This window comes from Canis aureus, chromosome 10 (assembly GCF_053574225.1).
Source record: "Canis aureus isolate CA01 chromosome 10, VMU_Caureus_v.1.0, whole genome shotgun sequence".
Taxonomy (NCBI): domain Eukaryota; kingdom Metazoa; phylum Chordata; class Mammalia; order Carnivora; family Canidae; genus Canis; species Canis aureus.
In genome coordinates this window covers 72677558-72694976 of record NC_135620.1, presented here as the reverse complement: position 1 = coordinate 72694976, position 17419 = coordinate 72677558, and the positions used below count along the sequence as shown (strand labels likewise).

Here is a 17419-nt window from a genome sequence, read left to right as displayed (position 1 = left end):
AAGCTCTTGCTTGAAATGTGTGTGGAATTAAGTTGCCTGAAGTGTTTTCCTAGAGGCAACCTCATCATACGAAGCAATAATCACAGCTATCCATTAGTTAGGACCCACCCCGGGACAGATATTTTATGCATCATATCTCCTTTAATCTTCATAGCAACCCTACAAGGTCAATAGCTATGGTCCCCGTTTTATTAAGAGAGAACCCAGCACTCAGAAAGGGGAGGCGTCCCCTCAAGGTCACACAGCTCGCAGCTGCCAAGTCATGGTTAGAACCCAGACCCGCCTCACCGCAGAGCCCGGGAGCCCATCCATAAATCATGCCAGCTCCTGGGTCACTTGGGATTTCCAGAAGGAAATCTGGGGATGGGGTTGCTGATCTTTGGGTCGGAGGAGGGATTTAACAAGCTGCAGGAGGCTTATGTGACTAATGGATTGCTCTTCCTTTCAGGGGGAATCAGCTTTGGGAGAACCAAGGGGACTTCGGGTTCAGAGGCAGATGATGAAACGCAGCTGACGTTTTATACGGAGCAGTACCGTAGTCGCCGCCGCAGCAAAGGTAAGGGAGTCTTTGGGAAGGTTCCAGAACCCGCCAGCATTAGTAGGAGGAAAGCCTGGGAGGCAGACACCTTGCTCAGTGACACACCTCAACTTTTCCTCGACCCGGTCTTGGTCCGGTTAACACAGCCTGGCATCCGAAACCCGGGCTAGACGAGTGACGGTTACTTATGGCTTCTCCTTCCATTCTTCGTTTGTTCTCTGTCCTCATTCCTCAAAGCATTTGGGGAAGATTTTTTAAGTTTATGCGGTCTAAAAAAAAAAAAAAAAAATCCAGCGCTGGAATGCAATAAGTAAGGGAACCTGGTTGAAAGCAAAATAGGAATAAGGAAAATTATTCAAACCCAGGTTAGATCAATGCAGGGGGATCTACGCCAGGCTGTGCCGCGTGTTCTTAGGCGGAGCTGGCAATTCAACGCAGAGATTTAGCAATCAGAGTGCGAAGGGAGCATGCTCCGTGATACGATGTGCAGGGTCTATGGGATAGAACCGTGTATTTGTTCAGGAAATTCTCTTCCCCTGACACCGAGGCCAGAGAGAACGTTGTCTAGTTGTTTCCTCCCAAGAGGACTCCTTTTGACTCTCCAGATGGCGTCTCCAACAGATGAAATCCATAGCGAGGCCCAGTCATTTCTCACAATGGTGCTCCAGGGGAGGAGGTGTCCGATGCAGAAGCAGGTCTCCATGAAGGCCTCACGGCACCTTGGGGCTGAGGTCCCCGCTTCTCTGAGGATCACACATGCTCTCAAGGCGGAGACTAGAGCGTATTTCAGGCAACCACCTGTGCGTGTCATTCTTCATCCCTGTTTTATAAGGATGGGGAAGTGGCAAGGTCAAGGTTGCCGTGTTGGAGGAGAACAGGGTTGGGGGGGGGGGCGGGTACGTGCACATATTCCTTGCCAATGATTAAGGAGAGATCCAAGAACTTAGACGGGGGCCCAGAAAGGAGTAAGGGTCCTCTGGCAAATCAAGACATGTTGACCCCCTCCCCCCCATCTGACGCATCCCCCCCCGGCCCTCCCACCTGACCCCGTCCCCTCCATCTGACCCCATCCCCCCTGGCCCTCCCACTTGACCCCGTCCCATCCATCTGACCCCATCCCCCCCGGCCCTCCCAGTTGACCCCATCCCCGCATCTGACCCCGTCCCCTCCGGCCCTCCCAGTTGACCCCATCCCCCCATCGGACCCGTCCCCCTGGCTCTCCCACCTGACCCCGTCCCTACCGGCCCTCCCATCTGACCCCATCCCCCCCAGCCCTCCCGCCTGAACCCGTCCCCCCCCACCTGACCCCATACCCCTGGCCCTCCCACTTGACCCCGTCCCCCCCAGCCCTCCCACCTGACCCCGTTCCCCCCATCTGACCCCCGCATGGAAGTGAGCTGAAGAGGTCCTGGGGGGAGGGTAGATGGAAGAAGTCTTGTGGAACAGTTCTGCGTGCTTTCCATGCATGCACCGTGGGCACTTGAAGAGCATGGGTCCCATTGCTTCTCTTGGCAACTTTTGCTCTTGGGCAGCTTATCTATCTTCCCTGTACCTCAGTTTTGTCATCTCTAGAATGGGCCTCATGATTGCCTCGTAGACTTGGGGATGAGTTTTGGTGAGGTTATAGAAAATGTTTGTCAAGGGGGCTCCTGGGTGGCTCGCTGAGTCGAGCGTCCAGCTCTTGGTTGCAGCTCTGGTCGGGAGCTCAGGGTCCTAGACTGAACCTTGTGTGGGGATCTGCGCTCACTGGGGGTTCAGCTTGGGGGTCCTGGCCCTCTGCCCCGCCCCAACTCACGTTCTCTCTCTCTCTCTCTCTCTTTCTCTCAAATAAATAAATCTTTAAAACACAGTTTGTCACGGCACCTGGTACACACTAGGAGCAAACACAGTAGACGTAGTAATGTCAATTCAGTTGTCGTTGTGGGTTTTCCTACGTCCCTGCGCCTGGCACCTTTCACTGGAGGGCCCTGTGTGGGGAGTATCGCTTTGGACGCATCACCTGGGAAGGTTTTGCAGCCTCTGCAGTGACTGGAACATTCGGGCCTGCCTCTCACGGCTTCCCAAGAAGCCTTGGCTCTCTGCTATCTGCTGCGTTGGAGGTTTTGAAGTCGGTGATGGATGATTCTTGACCTGTCTTCTCCCTCCCCCAACCCAGCAGCCAGAATGAGAGCGGGGGAAGTCGGTGGGTCTCCTCTGCACCATGGGGCTGTTTACAGCTAATTGGAAAAAAAACATTCATCACAGAGCACGCCTGTCATAAATCGGAGTTAAACTTTAAAAAGAAAAGCAAAAGCGAGCCACAGGACTCGAGATAAACGGCTTGGCTCAGTGCCTCCGTAGGCTGCAGCGGGGCCAGGCTGTGCTTCCCGGGCGGGGGGACGGGGCTGTGATGCCTCCCCGCTATGATGCTGAATCCCACTGGTCTCCCGCCTGATCCCCCCGGCCCTCCCACCTGACCCCATACCCCCATCTGACCCTGCCCCGCCCCCGCCCTCCCACCTGACTCCATCCCCCCCCCCCCGCCCTCCCACCTGACCCTGTCCCTCCCATCTGACCCCGTCCCCCCAGGCCCTCCCACCTGACCCATTCCCTCCTGGCCCTCCCACCTGACCTTGTCCCCCGGCCCTCCCACCTGACCCCATCCCCCCCCACCGCCCCCCGCCTGAACCCATCCCCCCTCCGCCCTGGCCCTCCTGCCAGCCCAGTGCCACTGCTTTGTCCCTCTGAAGGTCCCCTGGTGGTAGGTCCTCCCTCGCCTTGTGCTTCCAGCTGCATCTTTCTCTTCCTCCTCAGGGTTTTGGGATGCTCGCTTGCCTGATTGTTTAATTTCTATTTCTTATTCTTGTTCTCTCCTTTTCTTCTCTCTGTCCCTCCTCCCTGTATCACGGCTTCCTGCTCTTCATTCCTCCCTTGCCTTTGTTCTCTTCTGTGTTCTCTGCTGTTCTCTCCTTATTATCCTCTTCTCTCTTCCCTTTTCCTACCAATTTCCTGATGGATCCTTCCTTCCTTCTTCCCTTCCTTCCCCATTCCTCCCTCCCTCTCTCCCTCCCTCTCTCCCTCTCTCCTGTGCATACATTTCAAATATTTGTCAAGCACCAGCTGTGTGTCTGACACTCTTCTAGGCGTTGGGGACACAAATCAAGCAACAGTTTTTAAAAGACCTATGCTCGTGGAGCTTGTATTGTGTCAAACTAGAAATATGTTAGGTGGGGACAAAGGCACAGGAAAAAGCCTGCAGCAAGGAAGGGAGTGGATAGAGCAGGGAAGGGACTGCTGGTGTGGATGCCCTTTAGCGGAGGAGGTTACTGCACCCTCTTTTCAGGGGTGCAGGGAAGCCTCCGTGGCCCTGAGCGAGGTAGTGTCAGGGTTCCCGCTGCTGCTGCTCTGGTTCCTGGTGGGACATCGACCGTGAATTCGGTCCCAGTACAGCTTCTGCTCCAGCCAGACGAACTCAGGGCCGGTGTCTCTCCCTGCAGACCCCGCAGCCCCCCGGGAAGGGCTGCGACCCTTTGCTGCTTCTCGTCTGGGTATGGCGGGCATGGGGGCGGGCGGTGGGGAAGCAGCTTTCGGACTCACTGCCGTGATGGGAGAAACGCAGGACACAGAGGTGAGCTGCGGGAAGTTCAGGAGGCCTCGGGGCTGAGCGAGCAGTGGTGCCGGGCACCAGAGCATGGGCACTCGTGGGGGGCCGCCCCATTGCCGGCCCCCACGCCACCTGCTCACGGTGCCTCCTTGAACATGGACCTCAGCCCCCACCTCCCTGTGTATCAGTGTCCTGCTCTGACAGGTGAGGACTAAGGTTCAGGCCCTCGGGGCAGTGGTGAGGACTGAGGTCCCTCTGCGTCCTGAGCCCGCAGGCCGGGGAAGGAGGAGGGAAGATGTGCGGGTGAAGGAGAGAAGGCTGCTCCGAAGGGAGCACCCGGTGAGCATGGCCTGGATCTCAGGCCTCCTGCCAGCGTGAGTCACGCCCCCCTCCCGGCTTCTGATGCCCTATGTGAAGCCTACAGGGAGCCCGGGTCTCCCAGGTCCCTTCTCGCTGGCGCCAGCGGGACAGGCTGCGTGTCGGTGAGAATCCCTGGTCATGGGGCACACTGGCCGCCCGTGCATCGTGTCGGCTCCCGTCCCTGGTGCCTCTCTCCTTCCCTGGTCTTCTTTTCAGAGAGGGTGGCAGTCCCTCATCAGAGAGTGACTTCTGTCATCCAGTGTGGCTGCACCGTCACCCCCAGGACGGCCGGACTCCCAGCACGCGGCCCCCTCCCCTCTGCCACCCACATCCTGCTCTTCTTTATAAACGCAGTGAGGCAGAAGCTCCCCGCGGTGCTCCCCTCCCACCCCCACCCGGGGCCGTGCAAGCCATCCTGGTTGTCACACCGGAAGGTGACCAAGTGCAAAGAGGTGGAGGAAGAGAGAGATAGAGGCACCAAGAAGGGCAGATCTCCGTGCTGGGGAGCCTGGGACCTCGATCCGTTCACCAGCCCCCCTTCCGTTCCAGCTGCAAACAAGACCTGGGCTGTGTGTCCCTGCCCAGGGGCAGGTGGCCTGGGATCGGGCCGTCAGCCGTCCCGGGGCTCGGGAGGAAGTCGGCGCCATGGGGTCATCCGAGGGCTGGGGGCCGTGGTTTCCAGTCCTGCATTTGCTCCCAGTTTTCTGTGTGACCTTGGCCCACAAGCTTGGCCCCGTCCCTGCCCGTGTGTGGGTCTCACCTGCCCCATCGATGAGTAGAGGTGGAAAGGCGGGCTCAAGAGCAAGTCAGCGAGCGTTGGTGATGATCTCCCTGAGGGCCCCGAGCGGTGCTGGCGAAGGTGGTAGATACACTGGAAGACGAGGGTTGGCCAGTTCCTCAGATGGTTCAGACTATCCCAGCCTTGGGACACACAAGACAGACAGAGGAACACTTGGGACATGTGGGAAGGCTTCCTGGAAGAGTGGGAACTGGACGCTGACCCTGGCCCAGACGTGGCCTTGTCTCTGCGCATCCATCCACATGACCCGAGCCCATCATCTTGGTATCCTTGGCTTTAAAATGGGGTGGCGGCCGCGCCCTCCTGGGGTGACTGCGAGGATCAGCCGGGAGCAGGAGCCACCCCTTTGTAACTGCCGCGCCCAGCAGCCAGCTCTCCCATGCCATCGCTGTCACCCCGGGGTCCCTCTCACCTCCATCCCTTGTTGCAAACCCTGAGATCCCCGTCCAGCCGTCTCACTCACCGCACTCCAGCCCATTCTCAACCCTGCAGCCCGAACGCACATTTCTAAAATGTAAATAGGGACCATGTCGCTTCTCCGCTTGGAAGCTTCCTCGGTCTTCACTCTGGTGTTGAGGATGGACGTGGTGAGCGGTGCCCCCGTTCCCCGGGGCTCTTCTCCAGCATGCCCATGTCTGCCCCACGGGGTCCTTCACAGACTCCCCCTGCCGCCCCCGCTCTCTGAATGGTGCCACCTCCTCTTAGATGGCATTTCTTCAGCTGTCCCGACCCATGTCCAACCCCTGCGTCATGCTGTAGTAGCTCCTGTGGCCTTACCCCTGTGCACACTTCATCCCCACTGTAATCTCCTGCGTACCAGTGATGATGTGTGCATCCCGCATGGACCTGCAAGCGTCGCGAAGCTAGGCACGTGGCCTTCTGCACCTAGCTTCCCATCCCTGGCACCCAACACGGGGATGGGCCCATGGTGAGCACATGGGTTAACATTTTTGAATGAATGCTTCACGAATGAATGAAAGAGATTCCTGGCCAGGCGTCTGGATTATTGTAAGCGCCCAGGGTGGATGCTGCTTTTCTGTCTGCTGCTCTCATCTTTACTCACTCCATTTCCACTTGCAAGAACAGAGTCTGCGCTCCTTTTCTCTTCCCTGCTCCTGGTGAGCAGAACTGAGGCCTCAGCCCTGCCCGTTCTTCCTTTTCAAGGTCCCCAGGGAAGGACATCCCAGGTAGTGGGAGGAAGGCCCGGGGACTGGAGTTGAAAACCCAGACTGCCTGGTTCTTTGAGCATTCGGGGAGTGCGGGTGATTTGAAGGGATGTGACAAGTTCAGGAGGTTCCCCAGCAGAGAAGGCTACACCTGGGGAGGATGGTAGAGAGGACGTGGAGGGGAAGGAGAGAGGGAACATCTAATGGGGTTTTCCTACCTGGGTCTCTCTCTAGCATGTGCCATGAAAGAAGTAGAAGTGGTGTCGGATCCAGCCATAGACCTGGCAGTGAATCCTGACTTCACCTCCTCCCCTTGGTGTGGCCCTGGTGGGCTTCCCATCTCCGGGCGCTTCCTTCTGTATAACACAGAGCTGTGGACACCTACCCCCCCCGGAGTGAGCAAATCCAGAGATGCGAGATCCCAGGACTCTGAAATTTTGTTCTTTCTCCTGAATTTTCCCTTTCCTTGAGAGCATCCTGAGCCCAAAATGAAGTCAGCTGAAATTGCATTTTTGGCAACAGGAGCTGCCGGAGAAGAGATTTATGGTGCAGTCTGAGAATCACCCCTGGCTTCCCCGAGTCTCGGGGGTGTTGTAAGGGAATGGGGAGTGTCATTCAGAGGCATCTGGTGTACGCAGGTAGACCGCCGTAGGCAGAGAAGCGTCATAATCAGTCTGGTGAGCGGACACACAGGGAGGGAGACTGGGCCTGTCTGCTGGGACTGCCTCCATCACGAGTCAGCCACCTCTTTCTGTACACGGCCGCCATAAGCGTCTCCATCCTTGCAGGTCATGCAGTTACTGTTGGAACTACTCAACTCTGCGGCTGTTCCCTGAAAGCTACCAAAGATGGCACGCAAATGAGTGAACATGCGTGTATATCCTAAGGAAACTTTGTTTCCAAGAGCAGGTGCTGGTCCAGACTTCACCTGTGGCTCACAGATTGCTGACCCCCTGCCCTGAAACCTCCACATCCTACAGGTGGCCTTCACCTGGAGGAGCGGTGCAGGAAGCAAGAGGGAAATCTCACCATGCTCTGTGCGATGAATCTGATTTCCTATCGCGCGTGATCCTTCTGCCTAAAGGAGTCTATTTGTCAAGCACAGAGGTCTGTGTATGGTCAAGTAGATAACCACTCAATCCGTCCCTTGTTTGGGCTTTGACAATTCTGACCGTATACCCCAGGACTGACTAATGAAGGAGCTGGATTTGATAGATTCCCATTGGGCAGAAGTTCACCTTTATTAACCAGAGATGACGCTGCACACGACCAAGGACAGCGGGCCCAGAGTCAAGAGATGTGCACTGAAGCCTGGACCCCTCCAGGTAACTCACTTGGTGACCCTGGTCAAGCAGGTACCCTCTTAGGGCCTCAGGTTCCTCTCTGTCAAACAAGGATATTTATGCCTCATGTCATCAGGTCTGAAGCTCATTCTAGTCTCACATATATTTATGGAATGATCAACCTTACTATAAGCATTGTGGGAAATAGGGCCTGGGCTGCCAGCCTCAAAGTGGTTATAAACTCCTAGGGGGTGCTGCAGTTCACGCAGAGAAGCAGTGCTGATCGGGAGAAGCCGGCGTATAATTGAAGGTCCAGATGAGAAGGGCAGATGGCCTGCCCAGCCCCAGGCACAGTACTGAGCAGCAGACAGAGCAGCCACAGCTGCTGGAAGATTCCAGCAGCACAAGCACTCGGCGTGGGCCTCCCGGCCCAGCTCCGCGCAGGTGGCTCTGTGGCCTTGGGCTACCATCTCTCCCTCTCTGGACCGAGTTCTTCTCATCAGCGGGTTGCCCAGCCGGTTTGAGGAGCTCACATTTTCTTATCCCCAGTCTCATGCACATTCCTCTAAGCTTTGCCAATTAGCTCCCCAGCAGAGAGAACCAGAGCATGAATGCCCCCACTCCTGCCCAGTTTTGCCTCTTTCTTTGTTTTAGTTGCTTGTTTTAATTTGGCGATTTCCTAAACTGAGATTTTCTGTAATGATAAGAACTCTTGAATCATAAACAAAATTTTGTGCTAATCTAGACGGATGTATGATTTTTTTTTTCTTTTTGATTCTCCCCACCAACACACACATACACACATGGTTTAATCCTCTTTTTGTGGGAGAGGACAGATGAGGACAAGTTCAAGCCTTATCTGCAGAAAAGGAGGCGTTTGGGGATTGAGGGTAGAAGACTGCATGGGAGGGTGATAGTTGGAGTGGAGGAGAGGCTCCAGGAAATGGCAATGGGATGAGGTGAAAGTCTGAAACAACAAGACCTGCCCAGTGTGAGGGCAGAGGCTACATGGCGAAGGGGATGGGATGGGAGAGAAGGCAGGAACTGGGAAGAGCCTGAGGCTGTGGTGGAGAATCCTGGCAGGTGAGCCTGAGAAATGGGCAGGAGCCGGGCCCTGACCACTGTGGTACCCATCCCATCCTTTATCCATCCTTTCCCATCAAACCACAGGGTTTTTTCAGTCCTAGGGAAAGGACTTCTGACATTTTCTGCCGATAGAAACCAATGCTCAGGGAAGGGAAGCATACTCCCCAAGTTTACAATGTTGCCTTTTCAAATGGCAGAGCAGCCCGGGCAACATTTTTCACAGTAGGTGAATCTGGGCAAAGGGCATAGGGATGCTTTTTGTACTATTCTTATCCGTGTAGCTTTTCCATCTGTTTGAAATTATATCCAGACTAAAATATTAAGTCAATAGTTGTCCTTCTAAGTTAATTACAGGCTTCTGAAATAGCAGGCAGGGGTCCAAATCCTCGCTCTGCTGTTTCCTAGCCACGTGGCTTAGGGAAAGGCACTTTCCTTCTCTGAGCTTCCATTTGTCCTACATTAAGGAGGAAAACGTCTAGTATTAGTCCTTTTACTCATTCTTTAGTGTGAAGATTAAAGGAGAGAACATACGCCCAGGACATGTTTAGCCACGTGTGCTCTATTGGAGCCTGGTGATCACTGTTCACTAGGTGGTAACCAGGGAAGCACAGCAAAATGAGTGTTTCAGACGGGGTGCTGTGGCCTTTTCCCCGGACGGGTTGTCCTATGCATTAGTCTTGCTTCTAGGGGAAAAAAAAAAAAAAAGAAGACTAAACATTTTCAGTAAGAACATGAATTTGATGGGACTGACCTCCTGGGGGCATTGTGATGTGGGTTTGCCCTTTGCCATCCTTGCCTGGCCTAAGGTCAGCCTCTTTTTGCAGGCACATCTGCAGGCTGCTCTAAGCCAGCCTACAGGGCACACCCCGAAGACCGACTACTCAGAAAAGAGTAAATAAACACCAAAGACAGATGGGTTGGTATTTCATCAATCTCTAAGCCTTTGTAGCTAGACTGGCCTGGAAAGAGTGATCCAGGCTGTGGAGGGAGGGAATGGTCTCAGTGAAGAGGGACAGGTGGTCCTGTCGGAGGGTTTCCAGGACAGAGGAGCAAGGCTCTGAAGCCCTTATTTCTCTCAACTTCATTGGCTCAGCTGGTCTGCTCCTCCCTTCCCAGCAGGGACTCCTAAAGAGGACAGCATGATAAGGCTTAGCTGGGGGTGCAGAGGTGAGAGCCGGCCCTCAGAGGTAGTTCTGTTGGGTGATCCAAGGTGTGGACATGGGCATGGAGACAGCAGGGACAGACTTATGATAGGGTAGAAAGCCAGGGAGCAGGGGTGCTGGATGAGCAGGGAGGGAACGAGGGAGAGAGGGAGGAGCCACCAAGCAAGACAATGCCATGACTCCTGGAAGGTTCCCATCCCAAGTGTGTGTTTATGAGACTCGAGCAAGGCTTCGGGCCTCTGGTGCCTGTCAACCAAGGAGGTAGAACCTAAAGTTCTCTAAGTTCTTGGCAGTACCATTCTGAGTGTCCATGATAGAAGCATAGACAACCAGGAGGGAGGAAGACGGTAGGAACAGAAGAAACAGCCCGTGATTTATTAAACTCCTTCTTACACCAATCTGTGCTCTGGATATGTGTCGTCCCGTATGTTTTGGAACAAGACCATGGAAAGGGGACTGTTTTCATACTCATTTTGTAGATAAGGAAACTGAGATCTAGACAACCAGGAAGTAAGAGCAGTTGGGATTTGAACTTAAGCTGTTTGGGTTCAAAATCTGGTCAAACCGATGTATGATTGAGGTAATGCGTGAAAAGTGCGTACCACGGTACCTGGAACAAGGCGTGTGCTAGAGACGGGAGGTCGACACCCACGTCTGTGGTGGTGCAGAAAGCCTGATCGGATCCCGGGCAGCTTCGTGGTGTCAACTCGAAGCCCTCCAAGGGACATCTGCCCCGGGAGAAGCTAGGACCAGGAATAAGAGCGGTCAGAGGCAGCTCGGCTGCTTGGGAAGTTAGTTCAGTATGGAGGACAGAGGTGGCACCGTGGGGACCACCTTCCCGGGGCACCGCCGACAGTGGGGGTCCTGGTATTCGGCCCAAGTAGGAAAACGTGATAGAAGCTGTAGTGCTCTATTGGAGCCCACCCGTCCCAGTTTGTAAGAGCTACGGTGCTTTCCATTCCCGACTGCGCTGAGTCCATTGCCCACTCTACTGAGGGTCACATCAGTAGCTCATAATCAGCCGCGGTGGGGTGAAGTACTCACACCGTGGAAATCGGCAGACGCTCCAATGGAAGCTTCGTCTTCCTCCTCAGAGAGCCCATTGTTAAACATTTACCAGGCTGCCACTGAGAAGAACTGTCAGTAAGAAGGAAGAATTTAACCGCAGGCTGGGGTGCAAGGACCATTTTGTAGAAATAATCTGAGCAATCCAGAATTTTCCCCTGGGGACAGTGCAGTAGGAGTGAGAGTGGGACAGAGCAAACCACAAAGCCCATGGGTCCGTGCACTGGTTCTCATCTTAGAAATAGATGGCAGGGTCACCTGGGGAGGCTGGATGTTTAGGGCCTGACTAGGAGGTTGGACCTTCTGGTGCTTGAGGGAATGATGAGACCTGGGACCTGGGTCAGGGCAGGTGTCCCCAGCTGTGCGGTAAGAAGGGTAGTTCTGTGGCCGAACTGAATCTTAGAATCACTCGGAAAGCTTTATAAAAACACCAGTTGCAAATAAATACTGATCTCAGACCCCTTACCTGGGAATGTCTGGTTAAGGGGTGTGAGTATCGGTATGAAATCCTTTCCAGATTCTGATCTTCAGCCAGAGTTGAGAAAACGACTCTACACTTTCCTTGACCTCTTAGCCTCCAGGACGTACCCGTTCCTCTCCTGGCATTGGATTCCCGTGGAGTATCCCCCCTTTCCCAAGCCAGGAGCTTGACTAACAATGATAAGAGGAAGAAGAGAATGCAGCAACCATTTATCTAGTGCTGCTTTTGTGCCAGGTCCGTTGCATAGTCACCGATCTTACTAGTACGTGATGAGTTATTATCCTGGTTCCTATATGTTAAAGAATGACATTGACACCAGACAGAGTCACTTCTCTAAGGTCACAGAATCAAAATGATCTTGCAGGTCTGAGGCTTGACCCCCATTTTGGTGTGTTCCAAAATCTGTTGTCATCACACCCGAGTGTTGACCTCTAGGAGAATCTTCCTTTTTATCATGACTCTAGCCCTGCTTGTTAGCTATTTGTGATTTGCGGTAGGTGGATACCTTCCTCCAGAGGTTTCCGGTAGCTCATGCAGGCTTTCTGGAGAGATTCTAGTTTCCCTCATGGAGCTATGAGACTGGGAGTTTGGATTTCTGTCCCTGAAAGAACAGTCAGATGCAGAAACCTCGCTTTGATCTACACCTGCGTTTGGCCTTATTTAAGGAGACACACGAGGAGAGAAAATTATGTATTCTGAATTGTTATGGGCTAAAAGTCCTCTGTCTGATGTCTCTCTTCTCTCCCTTCCCTCAAACCTCAGAAGAAATAGACATTGTGTTTTTGTTGTTGGGTTGTTTTTTCTTTTAACGATCCCTCCCAGGCTACCTCTCCCCAAACCCACAGAAACATCAAGCGTGCCAAACATCGTGTTGGCAAATGAGGGTTCCTTGAATGCAGTGAGGGAGGCAGACCGTTCAGAAACTCCCTCCCCAGGCCAGCGATGGTCCCTGAAATACTGTTTAAACTGTTCTCAGTTCTCCTCCTCCTTTGCGATGCCAACAAGCTCAGCACCTGACAGCCCAGCCCTGCATCGGAGGGAGGGAGACGGCTGTCAGGAATCAAATGGGAGACCAAAGGCGATAAAGCAAACATGTCGTTTTTAGTTGCTTACACTAGCGAGAAGGAATAATCAGTCTCTCTCGCTTTCTTGCTTTTCAACTAGGCTCAGCAGGATTTCCCCCCCTTTTCCGTACACTGAGAGATTGCGACTCTCTGCTTCCTGCCCCAAGCATGAACACTCTGTCATCCCCTTTGCTGGCAGTCCTGTGGGACAGCCAGGATTCTCTTACCTTGCAAAGCTCTTTCCCAGATAAAGAGGTGAAAGTACTGGTCATGAGTGTCTTCTATGTGTCAGGTGCGTTACGAGATGCTGCGCGCATGACCCTATTCAGTTCCGACTCCTGCTTTGGGTGATCTTGGACAAATTGGTTTGCTTCCCAGGTCTCGGTTTCTTTCTCTCAAAAATGAAAGTTATAATCCTACTTTATAGGATTTATGTGATTACTAAGCAGAATTGTGCGTTGCTAGAGTATAAGGTATATGAATGAAGATAGTGAGAAAAAAGACTAGGAAGGCATCAAGAAAGACATTGAATGCCAAGCTCATCCATCCTATTCATTCATTTCACGAAGTAATATTTATTTACTAAGTACCTAATTCTGCTGAGGGTCTATGCTAAGGTCCAGGTGTATAATGGCAGATAGACCAATGGTGTGGCTGCCCTTGTGAATCTTGCAGTCTTGCCAGGAAGAAAAGGAGAAGGGAAAGAGTATTTGACAAATAAACACATAAATGAATATATCATTTCAAATGGTGAGAAGTGACTTTGAAAAAGAAAAGACAGGAGGAACCAATATAATGGGGAAATTGATGAAAGGCGTCCTCAAGAACCAAGATTGAAGCTTATACCTGAGGGATGGACGCGGGAGGTGGCCAGGGGCTGAACTAATGCATCTCCATGTGAGCCAGAGAGTTTGCACTTGAAAGGCAGGAGCCTAAGACCATTTTGGAAGGAGAGAAACCCATCATCCTATTTCTGTTGTAGGAAGATCACTCTCTCCCCAGGGGAAGCAGGACAGACTAGAGGCGGTAGGCAGGTTCCAAGCGTATTGAGCGAGGAAGGGAGTTCAGTGGGGCTCCGTGGCTTGGGCTGCCCATCGGGACATGTGGAAACGCAGGTAGGGCCCAGGGGCTGTCCAGCTGGAAGAAGGTGGGCCTGTGAGGAGCGACAATGGGCATCAGACTCTGGCCCAGAAGTTGGAGAGAGAATCCCGGCGCGAGGGAAGGACGGAGCGCAGATCCTCAGGGGAGAAGGGGATGAGCTCAGCATCGGAGCTGCTGCCCTCGGGGCGCCTGCAGGGCGGCCAGGTGCGACGCTGGGAGCAAGCTCCGAGTGCAGGGCAGCGCGCCCTGGGAGGGGGAGAGGCGCCTGGCGCTCTGTGGCTGGAAAGTGACTTCCTCTTTCAGTGTCAGGCTTTGCCAGCAACGTGGCAGCTCCAGGCAGCACATACGTGTCATCTCCCAGTGGCTCTGCAGGTGCAGCGTCCAGTAGGTCTGAGCTGGGTTCTCCGCTCAGGGTGTGAGGTCAGCTGTGGGCCGGGGCCCCCACCTCAGCTGGGCGCCCTCTTCAGCGAGGCTGTTAGCCGAAGGCATTGCCTGCGGCTCTACAGCTGACGTGCCTGTTGGGCTGCTGCTGTCGCCAGGGATGCTTCTAGCTTTTGGAGGTCACCTTCAGGCCCATGGTCCCATGCATGGGGCAGTTCACAGCATTACCCTTGGCTTCTTTAATGCTGGCAGGAGGGCATCTTTTAGACTTAGATTCTCCGCCTTCAAGGCCTCAGTCTCTTTTTTTTTTTTTTTTGGATAGAGTGTGTGCTTGTGCATATGAGCAAAGGGAGGGGCAGAGAGAGAGAATCTTAAGCAGACTCCAAACCTAGCATAGAGCCCAGTGCAGGGCTCGATCTCATGACCCAGCGATCATGACCTGAGCAGAAAACAAGAGTCTGACGCTTAACCAACTGAACCACCCAGGCGCCCCAGCCTCAGCCTCATTTTCAGGAGAGGGCTCATTTGATTTGACCAAACCCATCCAGGATAAATTCCTTTGTGGTCAATTCATAGTCAACTATGGGATTTGGGACCATAATTACATCTGAAAAATCCCTCACTTTTGTCAGAAAAGGTAACTTAATCTTGGAGTGATATCCCATCATATTCACGGTCTCACCCCCACTCAAGTGGAAGAAGACATACAGTATGTTTAGAGGAGGAGAATCTTGGGGCCATTTTAGTTTTGAACCCCCCCCACCCAAGAACTAGGTGGTAAATGAAGGCACAGCAGGAAGAGACCATCCGAGGAGAGGGTGTAGACCAGAAACTGAAAAGGCCCAGGGTGTTCTGTTCTCCCAGAACCAGTCATGCATCCTGGTTCAAAAATATTCTTCTTTCAATGTTCCAGGTACAGTCAAACCACTGGGTGCTCCATGGGAAGGAAGCTGATGCCTCAGGTCAGAGACATTTTTCATGGGAACAGCTTAGAGCCTCAGGACATAGGGATTTAGGAGAGATCTGTAACTAACTCAAGATGTATGACATTGTGAAGTAGCCCAGGTCACTGAGTCATACTCATTCTGCGTTGGACGGGTGAAGGACTTCTCCCCCATGGCTCCCATTGAACAAATTGGCTAACCATCTGCTTCTTCTAATTTAGAATAGAATTTTAGAAAAAAAATGGCGTCAACTCTAGCTCTTGCAGTCATATGTTGGGGGAACCTTGGGCAAGTCTTTTTGGCTTTCCCTCCATTCAGCTGGGATGTGGTGTTTGAATAAATTATATATGAGGCCTCTTCATGCTATGAAATTCTATCCTTTTATCACTTACCACACTTTGTGGATTCCAGGAATAGTATGGCTTTCTTAGGAATCCAGGGTTAGTAAGACATAGTTCCAGCCTTTTAGAAGCTCTTCCTGGGGTTGCTGTCCACAGAATAAGTCAAGATCACTGACCTCTAAGCTCATCTCTTCATTCTGAGGACATCTGGGGAAATAAGATGTTTCGACCCCACTATGGATGACATTCTTCTTTCTTTCTTTCTTTCTTTCTTTCTTTCTTTCTTTCTTTCTTTCTTTCTTTCTTTCTTCTTTCTTTTCTCTTTTTTTCACCAGTATAAACTCATAATATCACTGGAGGAAAATAGAAAAATAGACTCTAGCAAGAACCTCCTAGAACAAAGAGCTCATTTCATTTTTTCCCCATTCTCATTTACATATATATTCTTTCTCAGGATTGTAACTATAATCAACACACACATTTGCATTCGTTTTATTTTACTTGACATTTTATCATGACCATATTTTTTTCCATGACGCTACCCATTTTTCATCATGCTGTAAACCTGAAGATAGTCATTGTAGCATAATCTGTAATACTGAAAAATTAGAATGAGCTTAAATATCCAACAATAGGGGAATGGCTAAGTAAACTATGATGCATCAACTTGATGGAATATTATACAACCAGATAATTGTGAAGAATGGTTTTTTAAGAAGAGTGGAATTTATAAACCACAATAATTACTTTCGAGGACAAACAGAACAATTCATTTTTTAAAAATATGTGGGTAAATCACAATATGTTATATATGTTTGTATGTATTTATCCTTCTGTTTATCATTCATACCTTACCTGTCCTCAAAATGCATTTGAGGAGAGTACTTTACTGGAGGTAGCCTATTGTACAGTGTTTAATTTCTGGGCTTTGGAGCCAAACACAGCTAGTCACAAGTCTTGGCAGAGTGGCCTGGGGAAGGTTACTCTAATGTTTATTTTTTATTTTTTTAAAGATTTGTATTTATTTATTCATAGAGACACACACAGAGAGAGAGAGAGAGAGGTAGAGACACAGGCAGAGGGAGAAGCAGGCTCCACGCAGGGAGCCCGACATGGGACTCGATCCAGGGTCTCCAGGATCACGCCCTGGACTGCAGGCGGCGCTAAACCGCTGCACCACTGGGGCTTCCCAAGGTTACTCTAATGTATCAGCTCCTGTTCTCCTCAGCTGTGTAATGGCGTACACATAGTTACTTCTGCTAAGAATGATTTTGAGGTTGAAATGAAATAGTACAAGGAAAGCACTTAGCATAGTTCATGGCAGGTGTCAAGTGATGGATAGATGGTGGCATCAGGTCTGGTCACTACACTTTATACACTAGGAAACTGTATCCCAAGTAACTAGATCAGATGATATCAAAAGTGTTCAAATTTATTTGGAATTTTGAAAAATGTTGTCTCTCCCTCTTTCATTACTCATGCAAACCATTGTGTGTCTGGTCTTGGGACCCCAGGAGGCATGAAAGTTAGTTCATCTTTAACTAATGGGGTAAAAATAAAAGAGGATAAAGAAGAATCAAAACTAAATATCCAGGTAGGAAGAGTCATGGACCATGAGAATGACCTTCTTGAACTCTGTCCTTGAATGGTATTTTGAGTAAAGGTTACTATTCCCTCTTCTCATGGTTCACAACCCCGTGTACATAGGAAGCATGTATGGGCTTAAGAAAACAAATACTTATGTTTGGACCCTCCCTACCCTCTGCTCAGAGTTTGATTTATGAGGTTTTGGGTGGAGCTTGGACATCTCCAGTTTTTTTTAGGGATGCTCTCCAGGAGTAGCCATCATTGAGGATTTCTGCTTTACGGAACTACATCAAAGATGGGTAAGACTGGTGACCCCTGCTCTGAAGGCATTTTCTAGACTGCAGAGGTAGGAAGAAATAATGGAGAATGCCAGACCAATCAAATTCTGTGGCTTCAGTCTCCCTTTAGCAAAAGAGATTATACTTCTGTGGTGACCTTCCTGGCTCTGCAATTCTGTGATTTCAATGGCAAGGTTAA

At 51.6% G+C, this 17419-nt stretch overlaps 1 protein-coding gene across 4 annotated transcripts in view; it reads left to right on the top strand.

Annotated features, from left to right (window-relative positions):
* ASTN2 (astrotactin 2) overlaps positions 1-17419 on the top strand; it is an 850745-nt gene that overhangs the window by 290712 nt on the left and 542614 nt on the right. For all 4 annotated transcript variants that reach the window (XM_077913090.1, XM_077913089.1, XM_077913088.1 and 1 more), the window contains one exon: positions 449-556. In XM_077913090.1, the coding sequence (XP_077769216.1) occupies positions 449-556 (108 nt within the window). The remainder of the gene's footprint in view (positions 1-448; positions 557-17419) is intronic.